This window comes from Mus caroli, chromosome 6 (genome assembly GCF_900094665.2).
Source record: "Mus caroli chromosome 6, CAROLI_EIJ_v1.1, whole genome shotgun sequence".
NCBI classification, from domain to species: Eukaryota; Metazoa; Chordata; class Mammalia; order Rodentia; family Muridae; genus Mus; species Mus caroli.
Window position 1 is genome coordinate 108,575,290 of NC_034575.1, and position 17,989 is coordinate 108,593,278.

General features: G+C 51.3%; 2 protein-coding genes and 1 long non-coding RNA gene across 8 annotated transcripts in view; 2 read left to right on the forward strand and 1 right to left on the reverse strand.

Annotated features, from left to right (window-relative positions):
• LOC115031312 overlaps positions 1–708 on the reverse strand; it is a 5,049-nt gene extending 4,341 nt beyond the window's left edge. For both annotated transcript variants that reach the window (XR_003836935.1, XR_003836934.1), the window contains exon 1: positions 567–708. This is a non-coding gene — a long non-coding RNA (uncharacterized LOC115031312). The remainder of the gene's footprint in view (positions 1–566) is intronic.
• Positions 709–1,164: 456 nt separating this feature from the next.
• On the forward strand, positions 1,165–12,826 carry Il17rc (interleukin 17 receptor C). Of its 5 annotated transcripts, none has more exons than XM_021165543.2 (18): positions 1,165–1,492; positions 1,778–1,799; positions 1,945–2,097; positions 2,336–2,398; positions 2,487–2,596; positions 3,828–3,939; positions 4,220–4,264; positions 6,042–6,181; positions 6,378–6,437; positions 8,539–8,593; positions 8,663–8,844; positions 8,925–8,975; positions 9,798–9,843; positions 9,973–10,094; positions 10,423–10,482; positions 10,849–10,900; positions 11,970–12,065; positions 12,183–12,826. In XM_021165543.2, exons 1-18 carry the CDS (start codon positions 1,388–1,390, stop codon positions 12,803–12,805), a joined length of 2,097 nt encoding a protein of 698 aa, XP_021021202.1. In that variant the 5' UTR covers positions 1,165–1,387; the 3' UTR covers positions 12,806–12,826. The 5 variants fall into 5 exon arrangements, with proteins under 5 accessions (XP_021021202.1, XP_021021203.1, XP_029334439.1 ...); XM_021165544.2 differs by having other exon boundaries at positions 1,175–1,492; positions 6,069–6,181; XM_029478579.1 differs by lacking the exon at positions 8,925–8,975 and having other exon boundaries at positions 1,175–1,492.
• Positions 12,827–13,048: 222 nt separating this feature from the next.
• Creld1 (cysteine rich with EGF like domains 1) overlaps positions 13,049–17,989 on the forward strand; it is a 9,480-nt gene continuing 4,539 nt past the window's right edge. The window contains exons 1-4 of the mRNA XM_021164656.2: positions 13,049–13,752; positions 14,169–14,251; positions 17,286–17,396; positions 17,695–17,786. Of these exons, the coding sequence (XP_021020315.1) occupies positions 13,579–13,752; positions 14,169–14,251; positions 17,286–17,396; positions 17,695–17,786 (460 nt within the window). The 5' untranslated portion in view covers positions 13,049–13,578. The remainder of the gene's footprint in view (positions 13,753–14,168; positions 14,252–17,285; positions 17,397–17,694; positions 17,787–17,989) is intronic.

Genomic DNA, 17,989 nt, shown 5'->3' on the forward strand with positions numbered 1-17,989 from the left:
TTCCTAATAGGTCCTCAGCCCTTTCTGAGAAGGACCCAGATTGTGACGAAATACCCTGAAAAAAGTAAAAAAAAAAAAAAAAAAAAGACAACCATCTGCATCGAGCACTCCAGTTCAGGCTGGAGGGCTAGGCCAGGATTGGAAAGCAGGGCCTATGTGTCAAGCTCTTGAAGGGGGGCTCTGCTCGGCAGAGTTGAGAGAAACCCTGGTCAGCCAGGAGTCCCTCACCTTCCCCAGAGGGAGGCCTCATCCAGAGGTAGTTTGATTTGTTTGTTTGTTTGTTTGTTTGTTTGTTTGAGACTGACCCCCACTGTGTAGCCCTTGATGGCCTGGAACGAAGAGGGTTATCTACCTGCCTCTGTCTCTGGAGTGCTAGGATTAGAAGCCTACATCACCCAATTGGTAAGAGAGATGAATAAAAGCAAACGTAGTAGACACATTAAGGAACAGTGTGCTGCTCTTGTGTGCCTGGGCCTGTCAGGAAGCCTGCCCTAAGCTTGTTCTAGAACAGCTCACCAGCCCAAGTCCTTTCATTCCTACTGTGGTCCCATTCCCACAAGCATTACCTGCGAAAGGCAAGGGGGAGCCAGTGCCTCCTGGCTCCTCTCCTCACTACGATTCTTCCAAGAGCAAAGGCCGGCAGCTCTCAGCTAGGCAGCATGGCCATCGCACTCCTCCAGTGCCAGCCACAGCTCGACAGAACTCTGCCCAGTGCGGGGTCTCCCGGGCCTCACTGCCCCTCTGTCTCCCCTGAACCTGGGCCAGGCAGTGGGGAGCTCACTTTCTGGTGCCCTTTGACAGCAGCCCGTTGTCTTCAGAGCTCCTGTTTCACGAGGGTCACTGTCACTGAGACCCAGGGAAGAACCTGAGCATAGTAAGAGGGGACCCAGTGGACCTTAGGCTCCGAGGGTCATACAGGAAGTGGAAACACCCTGCATGCCACAAGCCTGGGGTCTTTCTGACCAGATCGATCAGAATCTTTGTTTTTTGGTGAGATCCGGGGTAAGAGTTCCTTTACACAGTAGTGAGTCCAGCTGTGCTGCCTTCCCAGGGCTCCTCCCAGCCAGGTACCAGCCAAGAAGGAGGAGGAGAGGCCACCACCCAGGTCCAAAGCTGCTGGCTCCTAAGCCTGGAGTTGGTGGGAGGGACGGGACAGGGCGGGGCGGGAACAGCCACTGCCTGCTGGGAGGCAAATCGAAAGCACTCCAGCTGAAACTGGGCCTGGAGTCCAGGCTCACTGGAGTGGGAAAGCATGGCTGGAGAGGAATTCTAGCCCTTGCTCTCTCCCAGGGACACGGGGCTGATTGTCAGCAGGGGCGAGGGGTCTGCCCCCCCTTGGGGGGGCAGGACGGGGCCTCAGGCCTGGGTGCTGTCCGGCACCTGGAAGATGCCTGTGTCCTGGTTCCTGCTGTCCTTGGCACTGGGCCGAAACCCTGTGGTCGTCTCTCTGGAGAGACTGATGGAGCCTCAGGACACTGCACGCTGCTCTCTAGTGAGTCTGGGACTATGGGAGGCTGGGAAAGGCTCAGAGTTAGAATTCAGTCTCTGCCTCATCACAGCCCGAGTCTGGCTCCTGTCACTGCCTCTATCAGAACTGCCCTGTCTGGTCTGTCTGGTGCTGATGGGGGAAGAGAAGATGGAAAGGGGACAAGAATTAGTCTTGTCTTCAGGGAAGGGCTTAGAACAGGGAGCGCTTAGGAAGGCGATAGGCAAGGGCTAGGGGGCTGTCAAGCAAGGAAAGATGCTTGAATTGAATTGACTTTTTCTTCCTTCCCAGGGCCTCTCCTGCCACCTCTGGGGTAAGTACTGCTACTTGAAAAGAATGACTTCCAGGAGAGCTGAAGGGAAAGCAACTGCTGGCGCTCAGCCTGGAAGCTCCCCTGCCCTCTGCAGGTATCACAAACCAAACCAGCTCCAGCTCCCACCCCACCCCTTCACACCCAGATGGTGACGTGCTCTGCCTGCCTGGAAGCCTCCAGTCTGCCCCAGGCCCTGTGCTAGTGCCTACCCACCTGCAGACGGAGCTGGTACTGAGGTGTCCACAGAAGACAGATTGCGCCCTCTGTGTCCGTGTGGTTGTCCACTTGGCCGTGCATGGTAAGTGAGGAAGCCCACCCGTGACTGAGTGCACACATGCCTGGGGAAGGCATGAGGATTGCAGACTCCGGGGACATCTGCAATGTCTAAGATACTGGTCCAGGTACCTCCAGGCCAGCCTGCTCTCCCCCCAGGCCTCTGCTTATGTGCCATGGCATCTCTGCAAGGGAATCTAAGCCCGAACCAGCCCAGAGCAGATGGCCGACTTGGGCTTTGCTCTCTCCTCTGCTTCTTGCAGGGCGCTGGGCAGAGCCTGAAGAAGCAGGAAACTCTGATTCCGAACTCCAGGAGTCTAGGAACGGTGAGGAGCCAGCTGGCCCAACTACTGCTTCTAGTCAGGGTCTTTCCCGTGGCCCGTGGCCTGGCTGACCCCTGCTTGTTGCTCTCAGCCTCTCTCCAGGCCCAGCTGGTGCTCTCCTTCCAGGCCTACCCCATCGCCCGCTGTGCCCTGCTGGAGGTCCAGGTGCCCGCTGACCTGGTGCAGCCTGGTCAGTCCGTGGTATGTGAAGGGCTCCTCCTGAGGAGAAGAGCCACCTCCAGAATCCCAGATTCCCTTCACCATCGCGTGCACTGTTTCCTTAAGTCTTGGGTCTGATCTGAGCAGTGAGGCCTCTTGGCTTTTTTTTTTTTTTTTTTTTTTTTTTTTTTTTTTTTTTTTTTTTTTTTTGTGGTGGTTTTTCTGTCTATAAAATGAGGGTAAGGACACTCCTGGCTCATGTGTGACTGGGACTAAGCAGTCCTCTGGGACAATCTTATTTCATCTTCGCACAGGCGGCACATGAGGCTTCCGGGTACTGCCAACACTTGGCATTTAAAATTTAAAATTTTAGCCATTCTGCCATATATGTCATGGATTATACCTGGAAATTTGTGTGTGCATGTGTGTGGCAGCAGTATTTATACTTCTAAATCACATTTATTTATTTATTTATTTATTTATTGTGTGTGTGTGTGTGTGTACTGGGGGTTCATATAGAGGGCAGAGGACAAGTTACAGAGTCAGTTTTGCCCTTTTTATCATGAGGGTCCTTGTGATTGAACTCAGGCTGCCAGGCTTGGTGACAGCCACTCCAATGAGGCCACACCTCCTCCAACAGGGCCACACCTAGTAGTGCCACTCCATGGGCCGAGCATATACAAACCACCACACGTGCTTACTTGCTATTTATAACTTCCTTCATGAAATGTCCTTTGAAACTTTTAATGACTATAAAATAAGAACAAAGACCTGGGAATGTAGCACAGTGGTAGAGTTCTTGGCTAACATGCTTCAGGCCTTAGGTTTGACACCCAGAAAACACACACACACACACACACACACACACACACAGGCATGTCTAGTTTATGTCACCTGCCTAGTTTATGTCACAGAGCAGCCATGAGCACCACTGATGTGTGCCTGCGGGGGCTGCTCCACGCTTGCGTTGGAGTATCTAATCAGCTTCCCTCTGATCAAGTGGTCTATGACAGCAGGTGTAGGCAGCAACTCAGATAGCCTGGTTAATCCCAGGCCTGCCAATACAGCTGTAGGAGATACGTGCTTTAGAACTGGGAACCTATTCAAAAGAAAGAAACTATAGTGATAGATTTCAAGCTAGATAGTATAGGTGCAGTCGTTGGCTGGAAATGGGGCCAGCAGGTAGGCAGAGTGGCCTACTCACATGAGCCCAAGATCTTGGCCTGCATTCTGAGCCCTTCACCTCCAGCCACCCACCACCCTCTCCTCATAGGGTTCTGCGGTATTTGACTGTTTCGAAGCTAGTCTCGGGGCTGAGGTACAAATCTGGTCCTACACGAAGCCCAGGTACCAGAAAGAGCTCGATCTCACACAGCAGCTGCCTGGTGAGTCACCCCAAAGTCCTGGTTCCCCAGTCTGTAGTCCCTTTGTTCACTCCCCCTCTTTCTGGTCCCATCATTTTCAAGCAGGGTTCTGAGCTGACACCCTCCTCAGTCAATTTCGTGTGCTTCTAGCCCTTGGGATAGGTGCTCTGTGCCCTGTGTAAGCGTGGGTGGTCTTCAGGGGACAGGCAGCCCCTCTCAGGATCTCCCCATGGTTTGCACTGCTTCCCTTTTTGCCTTGGACCCCATCCCCACTGGAGGTTTTTCTGTGATCTCTCCCCAGACTGCAGGGGTCTTGAAGTCCGGGACAGCATCCAGAGCTGCTGGGGTAGGGGCCAGGGACAGTGGGCTGGGTGGGGGGAGGAGCAGGATCTGGAGTTTACACAATTGGATGCTTGGGGTTGACATCAGCCTCAGAGACGCCAGGTTCCAAAAGTCACAGGACATGTTCTATCATTCATTCATTCATTCATTCATTCATTCATTCATTTGCTCATTCCACATGAACTGCAGTATTGCTTCATCTGTGTATGCCAGGCACTAGAAAGATTACAAACGCTCATCAATGCCAGGAACATCTAGTGGCCCAAAGCACTGTTAAGATTCTGGTGCCTTTCCTGATAGGCCAGATAAACTATTAAACCTGAAACAGGGGCCAAAAAAAGAAGAGATCTGATGTTACTTTTGTTTTGTATTTTCTTTTAAAGAAAATTTCTCATGCATATATAGCATATATCTTAAAAAGTTATAAGTACAATGATTTTTTTTTTGAGACAGGGTCTCACTGCGCAGCTCTGGCACTATAAAGACCAGGCTGGTCTCATACTCACACAGACCCACCTCCCTCTCTCCGCCTTCCAAGGGCTGGGATTGAATGTGCACCGTCGTGTCGGGCAAAGTGCTCTGGTTTTAATGTCTAGTTCAGTGGAGTGATTGTGTAGTTAGGTTGTTTTTGCCTTGTTTTGCTGTTTTGGTTTTGACAGGCTCTTGCTATGTTGTCCATGCTGGGCTTGAACTTGCAATCTTCCTGCCTCAGCCTCCCAAGCAGCCAGGGTTGCAGGTGGGCTTCGCCACATCTGGCTCCGTTGGGTTAGTGTTTAATGACTTCTACAGCTAGCACAAGGTGAAGGTGTGCGACAGGTTTTAAACTATTAAATAGTCCCCTTTCTTCTCTTCAACTCCATTTTCTTTTTTTGGCATTCCTCTTTGGCACTCCATACAAATCACTAGACACCAGAGCTTTGAAAACACACACCAGGCATCTATCTCCTCTTGTCACTCAGTGGTGATTGCCTTCCTTATTCAACAACGATTGACTGAGTGATTACTCGTACCAGACATAGTTATAGACTAGAAGTAAATTGATAAGCAAACCTGATAAAACTTCCCGTCTTTAAGGAAATGGGAATTGGGATTAGAAAAGGGTTGAGGGAAGATCCAGTAAACTCCTGGGATATATACAGTATATTCCTGTAGAATATACAGTATATTAGATGGTGACGAGTTATGGAGAAAATTCAAGAGAGAGGGATGGGAAGGATGGGAGCTCCAGTAGTGAGACAGCCTCACTGTGATGAAGGATATGAAGAAAGAACCCTGTATTTGAGAGACAGAGTCACATAGGAAGAGAATAGCCTGTGCAAAGGCCATAGGGCAGGAGCAAGGCAAAGTGTGCTTAAGGAATGTGAAGGCATCTCATGTGTTTGCAGCAAAGTATTCAAGATAGAGGTACTAACATATTAGGTTTGAGAGATCTCAGAAGCTAGCCTGGTTAAGGTCGTGGAAGCTGTTGTAAAGACTAGCTTATACTGGGATTACTATGTGGGGGCATAAGCAGAGTCTAGGGACAGAGATTGCATTAAGGAGGTAGCAGGATTCTACTGGCTGCAAAAGAGGAGCTGTCCCCAAGAAGCAAGCTGGAGCCTCTATGGGTCCAGTCTGAGATGGAGATACAGTCTGTCCTCCAAGGGCTTCCTAGTCCAAACCCTTCCAGGGGTTTGATGGAATCTCTAACGGGGCAGTTGGTGAGTATGGCCCAGACTTAGCTGTGCAGAGGGGGTGAAGGAAGTCTGAACTTCTCCATCTCTCTCTGCTTTTCCCACTAGTCCTGCCCTGGCTCAATGTGTCTACAGATGGTGACAATGTCCTTCTGACACTGGACGTCTCTGAGGAGCAGGAGTTTAGCTTCTTACTGTACCTGCGTCCAGTCCCGGATGCTCTCAAATCCTTGTGGTACAAAAACCTGGTGAGGCTTCTCCTCTAGGTCCATGTTATCCCTGTGCTGATGCCCATGCTAAGGATGTAGGCAAACTGTCAAAGGGGACACACCCAGAGCAGAGGACCTTAGCAGTGGGGAGGGTCTGTCTGTCCTTGGACTTTGGGCCTCCCCACTTCCTCTTTCTTAGCTTCTCTTAACCCACTTCTGTCTACTCATCCCACAGACTGGACCTCAGAACATTACTTTAAACCACACAGACCTGGTTCCCTGCCTCTGCATTCAGGTAAGAGCAGAATTCAACTGTACATGGGAGATGGGCTAGGGAGGCACGGAGGGATGGCCTCCAATCCTCTGGGGCCACTGTCCTCCATACTCTGAGATAGAGCGCACAGCCCCTTCGGGTGGCTGTCTCATTGCTCTTGCTGTCCTATGCCTTCTGCTTGTTATATGTCCGGAACCCTGTTCCTGGTGCTCCATCCACTGGACTGTTCCCAGTGGCTTGTGGCCCACCCAGATGTCCTTTCTTCCGTGCAGCTTTTCCCTGCTCCTCTATTCCCTCGTTGTGTTCCTGGGGAGGGTAGGGCACATGCTATATACTTAGAGGAGCTTCATCCTTCTTGCCATGTTCTAGCTGGATGACCTTGGACAAGACACTGCCCTCTGAGCCTGCTCCTTATCTGTAGTCTGGATAAACTGTACCATTATAGGGCTATTGTAAAGAAGGGTGCCACATCTAGATTTAATATGTTGACAGCAGCCACTCCCTCTGATTGCACATTAAATTAGTCATCGAGTCCCGATCACTTGACCTCTGGCATTTGAACCCCTCATCCTGTCTCTTCCTGTCTCTTCTCTCCATTTTCAGTTCCTTTTGGGCCTGTCTAATCCCTCCTTTGGGCTGTCGGTAACCTCCACCTCCTCCCTCCCTTCCCAGTGCCTTCCTGTCTTCCCCGCACTGAGTCTTTCCCAGTGGACTTTCTCCTAAGCCCCCCTCTATGAGAGGATTGTGATACCCAGCCCAGCTGCTCTCCAGGCCCCGCCCACCCCGCCTGTGCTCAGCTGGTTCCCACCACCTCTTCCATGTAATCAATCTTCCTAGTGACCAAAGCTTCTCCAGTACCCTGGCCTTTCCTTGTTATGAATCCCCCGTCTTTCTGGCTTTTCTTCTCCATGTGCCACTACCTCTAACCTTTGGCTTCTGTTTAATTTCTTTTTGTGTATATAAGATGCTCCATGAACACTTGGAAGTGAGTAACTGACTAACATTTACATACTTCATCCTTACTGAGCCTGTGACTTCTTTGAAGGAAAGCAAACGTTGACAGAGCCTGGCATACACTGGTGCTCAGCCAGAGCCCTGGACAGAGCCTGGTATACAGTGGTGCTCAGCCAGAGCCCTGGACAGAGCCTGGTATATAGTGGTGCTCAGCCAGAGCCCTGGACAGAGCTTGGTATACAGTGGTGCTCAGCCAGAGCCCTGGACAGAGCCTGGCATACAGTGGTGCTCAGCCAGAGCCCTGGACAGAGCCTGGCATACAGTGGGTGTGAATTGTTGACTGCACAGATGAATGAACAAATCCCCAGTGCCAAACAGTGGTGAGACGCATGGCACATGTTCAGGAACTGTTTGCTGAGATTCAACTCTCTGTATCACCATGTCCCATGTCCCACTACTCTCAAACATTTGATGAACAAATTAATATATTTTCTCATGGCATAGGTCTAAGCACATAGTAGGTACTCTAAAAAAAAAATCCAGCACAGTATTTGATACATAGTAGATATTTACAAAATGTTTGTGAAATGAAACAAAATTAATAATCTAAGGCTCCTTGTGTATCCCATACTGCTAACACACATTGTAGGCACTCATAATACACATAGTAGGCACTCATTGACAGTTGAGTGAAAATCCAGGTGTCATGGTGCATGCTTTTTCTTTCTTTCTTTTTTTCTTTTTTTTTTCAAAACAGGGTTTCTGCCTCGAACTCAGAAATCCGCCTGCCTCTGCCTGGGATTAAAGGCATGCACCACCACTGCCCGGTGCATGCTTTTAATCCCAGCATTCAGGAGGTGAATCTCTGGGAGTTCCAACCCGACAGGGCTATATAGTGAGCCTCTGTCTCAAAAAACAAACAAACAAAACAAAAACAACAACAAAAAACAACCCCCCAAGAAGTTGAGAGAAGATGTACATTTCAGTGTTTACAGAGAAAATCTATATTCCCTTCTCCAGAACTCTGTAAGAGTAAGAAGCCTGGTGAGCGGTTATGAAACCTGCCTCAGTGAACACCTCCTAGTACCCAGCAGAGGGTCTGATGTGCAATCATGGATGGTTGGCCCTGTCAAAGTCACTTAATAGGCCCTCTCTTTTCTTTTCCCAGGTGTGGTCAATGGAGCCAGACTCTGAGAGGGTCGAATTCTGCCCCTTCCGGGAAGGTGAGCTAGTCTCCTAAGGCAGGGGGTATGGGAAGGTGGATGACTAGTGACCCTGGCCTTCTGCTGCAGATCCCGGTGCACACAGGAACCTCTGGCACATAGCCAGGCTGCGGATACTGTCCCCAGGGGTATGGCAGTTAGATGCGCCTTGCTGTCTGCCGGGCAAGGTAACACTGTGCTGGCAGGCACCAGACCAGAGTCTCTGCCAACCACTTGTGCCACCAGTGCCCCAGAAGAACGCTACTGTGAATGTAAGTGAGGTCAAAGGTTGCAGAGAGTGTGTGGGACACCAGCGTCTCCCTTCACCTCACTCATTCCCTGCTTTCCACAGAAGCCACAAAATTTCCAGTTGGTGACAGGCCACCCCAACCTCTGTGTCCAGGTCAGAACAGTAATGACAGCATTGGGCTGTGGGTGGTTCTGCACTGGTTCTCCTCCCCAAGCTACAGCCCCCACACATGTTCCTGGGCACTGTGCACCCAAACACACTCACCATACATGGACACATGAATAATGAAAATTAGAACATTTTAAAATTCAAAAACAAAAGCATTCATTCAAGATTTAACTGGGCATAGAGGTTCATGCCTACATTCCTAGCACTTGGCAGACTGAGGCAGGAGGCTATGTGGGCTCCCCTGGGTTTGAGGCCACCTGGTCTGAGCTATTCAGTGAGTACCAGGCCAGCCTAGGCTACAGCATGATACTGTTTCGAGACAAATATTGAGTATCGACTATGTGCCAGTCACTTTGAGATTGAGCTGTCCGTGAACAAAGCTGGCAAATGTCCCTGTCCTCACAGAACCTATTTCTCATCAAGGAAAGCAAACAGTGTGCTTTAAGGACGCATGTTAACGTGCAATCACATGCTATGGGAAGAGGCGAAGGAATGGAGGCTGTGATCCTCAGTGGGTGACCAGGTGAGGGAGAGAGTCTCCTGTTTGAGGTGTCAGATGTGGAGATGTTTTAAGTGCAGACAGAGCTTAAGGTTGTAAATTCAGTCAGCACAAGCATCCCCCCAAAGCCTGGTCTGAGAAATGGGTGACTCCTAATCCTGCAGCCTGAACTCAGCTCTGCCTAACCTCAGGTCCAGAGTGCAGAGCCGGCCTGATGCTCTTCCTCTCGCCTGCACCCTCCCTCTTGGACTTCCTGACCCTGGCTCTTGCTTTTCCTAGCGCTCCTAACTCTGGCTCCTTCTAAGCAGGTGAGCACCTGGGAGAAGGTTCAGCTGCAAGCCTGCTTGTGGGCTGGTGAGTGGGGCAGGGCCACTGCCATGGGGGACACCGTGGAGGAGCTGCCTTCTGGGGGTAAAGGTCAGGGGATGGGAGGAAGGCAAAGCCCAAGTGGGTCTTACTAGAGTGGCCTCTCCCTCCTCCCAGACTCCTTGGGGCCCTTCAAGGATGATATGCTGTTAGTGGAGATGAAAACCGGCCTCAACAACACATCAGTCTGTGCCTTGGAACCCAGTGGCTGTACACCACTGCCCAGCATGGCCTCCACGGTGAGGACGAAGGAACCGTCGCTAGATGCTTCCAGCCACATCTCATGCACGGCCTCATATTCTTACTTCTCTTCTCAGTCACTGTATCCCACCTTACTTTACTCTGTCATTCTCTGCCAGGGCCAGTACTGCTCTCTGGGAATACAGTGCGGGGGGGCAGGGGGGGGGGGCGACATATGCGCGTGCCCTTGCTTGTGTGTATGCACACACATTCCTTCTCAGTGGCTTTGTAAGTCTCATAGCTCCTCTTGACAAACAGCCCTGCTCTACTGCAGCACCTTACATGCTGCCCCGGGTGACAGCCCCTCCCCCTCCTTTGCCTTGGCAGAGAGCTGCTCACCTGGGAGAGCAGTTGCTGCAAGACTTCCAGTCACACCAGTGTATACAGGTGAGTTGGTGACAGAACTTGCCCTGGTGCCTGCGTGTGTCTGCTTGCTCTCTGTCTAGCCCGGGTAGGTAAAGGGTAGGCGATATCATGCCTGTCCCACAGGTGCTCACTCTGACTAGAGCCCAGTTAAAAGATACACACCCCCAGTCAGTGCTAGGTTCTAGAAAGAGCTTTGAGGAAGAATCTGGCAAGGCCCCATTTGGCACAGAGGTCAGCTTGGGCACAGTATGAGCAAAAGCAGAGGTATCCGCTGGAGCCTGCTCTGGGCAAGGAAGTATGCGTCGCTGAGGCTAGGAATGTGAATAAGCTGGCCAGAAATGATTAGCTGTTGAACACCAAGCCGGGGACTGTGGTTGTGTCTTACAGCTGTGGACCGATGACAACCTGGGATCGCTATGGGCCTGCCCCATGGACAAGTGTGAGTACGAGGGGAACTGTTCTTCCTGTGTGCCAGCAGCTGACTCTGACAGGGACCACAGTGCTGAGGCGACATGTGATGCTCTGCCAGGCTCAAATAAGTCACAGCAGCATTCCTTTTAACCAGTCAAAAACGACAGAGAGGGAGAAAGATGGCTCAGCTGGTAAAGACATTTGCCACCAAATCTGAAAAAAAAAAAAAAAAAACCCTGAGTTCCCTGGGACCGACATGAATGGACTCTCTTGAGTTGTCCTCTGACCTTCACACAAGCTCTATGGCATGTGTGCCCCTCAAGGGTGGGGATGGAGGAGGGACAGGGATAAACACACACTTTTAGGGATCCCAGAGTCACTAAAAAGACATAGCCTGCCCACAGCAACAGAAATCTAAAAGGACAGAGCCAGTATGAGCTGTTGAATGTTTGCAAGTGCAATCTTACAGTAATAGTTACGGGTTCAGTGCAGTGAACGAGCGCAGCCAGGACCTGGTTTAGGTGGGATGAAGACTTCAGGGGAAAGGTCCTAGACACACCGGGAAGCCTGTGCTAGTTGAAAGGAGTCAAGCTGCAGTTTTAAGACGGTGAAGTACATTTTTGAGAGTTTCCAAAGCTGTCAGTGTGGTTAGAGGGTCTTGGGAAGAAGATGGGAGGCCCAATAGGGTGTAGGATTTTATGTCCCCAGCAACACCAGCTCCCTCAAGGGCTAGAATAAACCTATTTTTAAACAGATCTTGGTGGTTCCCCATAGAGTGAATGGACTGTAAGCGGAAAGATAGGGGCTATTGCAATCATGCAAGGCAGCAAAATTAAGGGCCTGTAACCCTAGGCTTCAGGGGCAATATCAGCTGCCATCTGAATGCACTTGATGCTGTTATCCATATTTACAGGCATGGAAACGGAGGGAGGTCACAAAGACACATGGAGCTTTTTCAGTGCGTGGGCTCTGACACATGTGACTTTGACTCAGGCAGATCACTTCATGTATATAGACTATTTTTTTTCTCCTCCGATAAGGTGGAGTGAAAGATAAAGGTTTCTAACTAGCCCATTATTTTCCCCTGTCTATTCCAGACATCCACAGGCGCTGGGTCCTAGTATGGCTGGCCTGCCTACTCTTGGCTGCGGCGCTTTTCTTCTTCCTCCTTCTAAAAAAGAACCGCAGGAAAGGTGAGTGCTTTCCTGTCCCGGTTTCCCAAGGACAGCCTCAAACAGTGGCGCTGGGCTCAATTGGGTGGAGGGAAGGCAGGTCTGGGCTCACCCTCACAGGCTCCACTATCCCTGTAGCGGCCCGTGGCGCCCGCACGGCCTTGCTCCTCCACTCCGCCGACGGAGCGGGCTACGAGCGTCTGGTGGGAGCACTGGCGTCCGCGTTGAGCCAGATGCCACTGCGCGTGGCCGTGGACCTGTGGAGCCGCCGCGAGCTGAGCGCGCACGGAGCCCTAGCCTGGTTCCACCAGCAGCGGCGCCGGATCCTGCAGGAGGATGGCGTGGTAATCCTTCTCTTCTCGCCCGCGGCCGTGGCGCAGTGTCAGCAGTGGCTGCAGCTCCAGACAGTGGAGCCGGGGCCGCATGACGCCCTCGCCGCCTGGCTCAGCTGCGTGCTACCCGATTTCCTGCAAGGCCGGGCGACCGGCCGCTACGTCGGTGTCTACTTCGACGGCCTGCTGCACCCAGACTCTGTGCCCTCCCCGTTCCGCGTCGCCCCGCTCTTCTCCCTGCCCTCGCAGCTGCCGGCCTTCCTGGATGCACTGCAGGGAGGCTGCTCCACGTCCCCGGGGCAACCCGCGGACCGGGTGGAACGAGTGGCCCAGGCGCTGCGGTCCGCCCTGGACAGCTGTACTTCTAGCTCGGAAGCCCCAGGCTGCTGCGAGGAATGGCACCTGGGACCCTGCCCTACACTAGAATAAAAGCCGATGCAGTATTCCTAACCAAGTAGCATTCGTGTATCTGTTCCGAGGATCCGCTAACAGAGCCTTTAACCCTGCTGCCCTTTAAAGCCCGGACAGGTGCAGCCCGGAGCCGCTTCTGGTTGGCTAGTGTAGGTTGACGCCATGGCACATGGCTTTCCATCATTGGCTGGGAGAAGGCCCCGCCCTCCGGACTGCGGCGTTGAAGAAGGGTGTACTTTTTACGGAGGCAGCGGCATTGAGGCGACTCTGCCTACAGCGCCCGGGGCGGGGGCGGGGACTTTTTTTTTCTCCCTCCTCTAAGGTCTAGCAGGGTTTGGATCCTCCCAGTCCTGTTTCAGGCTGTGCCTCCATCTCCCAAAGAGGCTCTGAACTTGACCCCTTCTCTTCATATCCGGATCCGGGCTCCTCCTCCAGGACCGCCCATCCGCCTTTCTCTCGGAATATTTTGGGATCCAACCCTCTCTCTAATTCTGGCCCCTAATAACTCACTGAGACCCTAAAACAATGGGCTGACGCTTATTCTTTTGCCCGCGATCCCGGCCACCTCCCCCTACGGTAACGGAGAAATAATTTCTCTGCTGGAATTGTAGATTAGGCTCTTTTACCCCTTCCAGCGCCTCTGCTTCCAGTACCCCAATTTATCCTCGTTTTGTAATTACGTAGGTCTGGGGCTCTGAGCCCCAAAGCGCCTGGCTTTCCTCCCTACAGCCTGGCTTCTCCAGTGGACCCTCCCCCTGCCCTCTATCTGCACGTCCCCAGCCTGGGAAAAGATGGCTCCACTGCCCCCAAGGGGCCTGGTCCCATCTCTGCTCTGGTGCTTGAGCCTGTTTCTGAGCCTCCCAGGACCTGTCTGGCTCCAACCCTCTCCTCCTCCCCATCCTTCTCCCCGAGCTGAGCCCCATCCGTGTCATACCTGCCGGGCACTGGTGGACAACTTCAACAAGGTGGGTGCACTAATAGCCACGAGGGAGGGGCCCATTATTGGAGAGCAGGGAGCTCTCTCTGCAAATCTGCATGGTGTCTAGTCCCAGTGTGGGTTGCTGGCTTTAACTATGGCATTTGGGTAAGGTGTGTCACAGTGCCTCAGTTTCCTGGTCAATAACATAAAATAATGAAATGTTAGAATGTTAGGCCGGGTGTGCCGGCACATTCCTTTAGTCCCAGCACTGGGGAGGCAGAGGCAGGTGGATCTCTGAGTTCCAGGCCATCCTGGTCTACAGACCAAGTTCCAGGACAGCCAGGACTATGCAGAGAAACCTTGTTTCAGAAACAACAACAAAACAAAAACCAAACTAATAAAAAATCCAAATGAATGTGTCCAGCTCTGTACTTAGATATTCCTAATTTCTTCCACATGCAGGGCCTGGAGAGAACCATCCGGGACAACTTTGGGGGTGGAAACACGGCCTGGGAGGAAGAGAAGTTGTCCAAATACAAAGACAGGTAAGAAGGTGGGGTCAGGGTATATACCCCAACTCTGGGTTTCTGTTGATGATGTTGAATAGATTCTCTGCGGAAGCTTTTCGCTCCCCAGATCCTGAACATTTACAGTACAGCAGATAAGGAAACCAAGCCCCATCTTCGTGAAACTTGCTTTTTAGTAGAGTAGACACAAACAGTACACTCGGCCTGTCAGGTGAAAAACAAGAATATGGGTAAACCACAGGTGGGTGGGATGTGTTCAGGATGGTCCGTTTGAACAGTAGCGGGGCTGACCTTCTGTTTCTCCCAAAGGTGGCTGGAGCAGAGTGAGCAGAGGTTCTAGAGAGGAGTTTAGATGTCCTGAATGGGAGGCCAGAGAGGACACTGGATTTCCTGGAACTGGAGTTAGAGGAATTGGGAGCCACTATGTCCGTGGTGGGAACTGAATAATTGCTGAGCCATCTCTCCAGGTCTTAAGTGAAGAGATCACTCACACTCACAAAGTACAGGAAGCCAGGGGAGCTTGGAGGGAGTGGGGAGAGCAGCTAGGGAGTGGGGGAGAGGGGCTTCTTTAGTCTGGGTATAAAGGCAGCATGGACTAGTAAGACATGCAGTGGTGCACACAGAGCTAGTTGAAATCTGAGCATCCTTTGGAGATCATCAGTTGACATGATAGATTCCTTATGGAGCACGAGAGAGAGTACTATTGATTGGGTGAGGTGTGCAGGTGTTTTCTTTTCTTTTCTTTTTTTTTTTTTTGTTTTTTTGTTTTTTGTTTTTTGTTTTTTTGTTTTTGTTTTTTCGAGACAGGGTTTCTCTGTGTAGCCCTGGCTGTCCTGGAACTCACTATATAGACCAGACTGTCCTTGAACTCAGAAATCTACCTGCCTCTGCCTCCCAAGTGCTGGGATTATAGGCGTGTGCCCCCACTGCTCAGCTGCAGGTGTTTTCTGACTGCAGAGGAGGCCAGGAGCAGGGGTGGGGTCAGGCCAGGCCTCTGAACATGGTGGGGTGAGATGTGCCCTGGACACCCAGATAGCTTCCATCTTATTCCAGAGCTCAAGGGACAGTTAGGCCTAGAGACAGGGACTGAAGAGGCCCTCTAGATTCCTCCTGCTTGAATCCTAGGGATCGAACTCAGGTTCTCAGGCTCAGTCTTGGTGTGAATGCCTGGATCTCTTGAGCCATCTTAGTGATCCCCAATTTCTTCTTTCCTTTCTCCTCTTTCTTGGTTTATTTTGCTAAATTAGCTCCTCTAGTATTCCACTGTGTCAGACCATTTTAAATATGTGATATGTTACGACATGTTTATTTTTAATATTTTTAATTCTTTCATTTTTTTGAGATTGTAGTATAATTAAACTAATTTTTATGTTATATATTTGTGTGTGTATACATGTGTGTGTATGTGTGTGTGTGTGTGTGTGTGCAGGTGCACGTGCATATATATGCTCACAAGTCTCTTCCCATTTATTTATTTTCAAGACAGGGTTTCTCTGTGTATCCCTGGCTGTCCTGGAACTCACTCTGTAGACCAGGCTGGCCTGGAGCTCAGAGATCCACCTGCCTCTACCTCCCAAGTACTGGGATTAAAGACGTGCGGCACCATGCCCGGCAAAATTCTGGTTTTGAGATATGATCTCATATGCACTGACCTTGAACTCCTAATCTTCTTGCCAATACTTCTCAAGTGATGAGATCACAGGTGTGAGCAACCACATCTTGTTTATATATTAATTTCTTAAATTGTAAAATACACATAAGAGAATGTAACAGGCTGGGAATGTAGCTGAGTTGCTAGAGGGTTTCTCTCACGTGCACAGTACCCTGGGCTCCTTCCCCAGCACCTAATGCAACCAGGCTCCATGGTGCACACCTGCGATTCTAGTACTTGGGAGGCAGAGGCAGAAGCAGGAGGTTAAAGTTGTACATAGCTACATAGTACTGGCTTCTAACTCAGTGATCCTCCTGCCTCAGCCTCTGGAATGCTGGGATTACAGATATATGCCATCACTTTTGGCTTTAAAACATACTCATCACCCAGAAAGAAATCTTATTCGCATTAAGCAGCTCCTCTGCATCATTCCTTCCCACAAGCTCCTGGCAACTCTAATATGCTCTCATCAAGCAGAAACCTGTGTGGCTTACTTATCTGATTGCTTTGACATTCTGTGGCACGCAGCCTTTTATGTTTGGCTTCCTTCACTTAGCGTAATGTTTCCCACAGCTCATCCCCATTGTGCGGTATGTGCCGGGCAGTACTTCATTCCTTTTATGACTGAATAATTTACCTTTGAATGGGCCTGCTACTTTTTCTTTTGTTGGTTAATGTACAGTTGAGTTGTTGTCTGCCCTTTGCTTGATATGAACTTTGCGACTGTGAGCATTTGTGTGCAAGGGTTGAACACCTGTTTCCCATTTGTTTGGCATCTGTGCCCAGGAGAGGAATTGCTGAGTCATGGTGGCTCCTTAGAGCTGATTGCACCATCTCGCATGCAGTGCAGTCGGGAATCTGGTTTTTCTACATCCCTGCCAGCACTTGAAAGATCATATATTTGCAGGGGGTGTGGGGGTCCTCTTTCGACCTCTGAGCTACCCCTTCCAGCCCCGTGGTGTGATTTCAGTCCTGTCTTCCCAGCGCGACCATCCCTGCTAGCCCAGGTCAGATGCAGGAACTGAGAATTCAGGATTCACCTGCAGAAGTGTTAACTGTTTCTACTCGACAGAAGGAAAGCACAGAAGTGTGCCTGACATGGTGGTGCACAGTGGGATATAGCAGTAGGAGAGTTCTAGGCCATCCTTGTAGTGAGAACCTGATTACAACCGAGGGGCCAGAGGTGAGAAACAAAAACAAGGCTTCATGACGTGCCCAAATCACACAGATAGCCTCACCTCGGACCTAGGTCTGTCTGATTCCCAGAGCCAGTAGACTGGCTGTCACTAATGCTCCATGGCCCTTCCTTGGTAGTGTCCCGTATGGAGGTCAGGGGGTGGAGAGCCACCTGAGGAGCCGGTGGGCAGACCACGTTCTTATCACCCTGTCCTGTGTACTCAGTGAGACCCGCCTGGTGGAGGTGCTGGAGGGCGTGTGCAGCAGGTCAGACTTTGAGTGCCATCGTCTGCTCGAGCTGAGCGAGGAGCTGGTGGAAAACTGGTGGTTTCACAGGTGAGGTGTGGGAGGGGGTTACAGATATGCCCCGGTGATGTGGCTTTGACTTGGCCAAGAAGCAGTTGCATGGCAGCTTGGTTTGGAGCCTTCCCAATCCAGATCTGAGGAGTTGCCCCTGGGTACCAGGCCCTCACGCTGAGCCTCTTTACTCCTCTGCCCAAAGGGCCTTCCTTGGTCAAGGGGTTCCTGGGACACATGCCCAAGTTGAGCTGAATTCCAGTTTCAGGGAGGGCAGGAGCAGGCAGCCACTCCCACTGCACCCTCGCCTTTCAGCCTTTCTGCTTCTTTCTCACAGGCAGCAGGAAGCCCCTGACCTCTTCCAGTGGCTCTGTTCCGATTCCCTGAAGCTCTGCTGCCCCTCTGGCACCTTTGGGCCCTCCTGCCTGCGTGAGTCTTTCTTGATCCTCTTTGGGAGTGGGAGGGGCTGGCGGAGGCCGGGAAGCTAGGCCACACTGGGTGAGTTCAGCTTGCTCCCTTAAGATCTCCAGACCGCCGGGCGTGGTGGCACACGCCTTTAATCCCAGCACTCGGGAGGCAGAGGCAGGTGGATTTCTGAGTTCGAGGCCAGCCTGGTCTACAAAGTGAGTTCC

Bases quoted from the DNA above. Each gene is read 5' to 3' on its own strand.
- Il17rc (XM_021165543.2), top strand. From the start codon at position 1,388: ATGCCTGTGTCCTGGTTCCTGCTGTCCTTGGCACTGGGCCGAAACCCT. The intron at 8,976-9,797 runs GTCAGAACAGTA...CCTTCTAAGCAG, and splicing joins ACCCCAACCTCTGTGTCCAG to GTGAGCACCTGGGAGAAGGT. The intron at 10,901-11,969 runs GTGAGTACGAGG...TGTCTATTCCAG, and splicing joins GGCCTGCCCCATGGACAAGT to ACATCCACAGGCGCTGGGTC.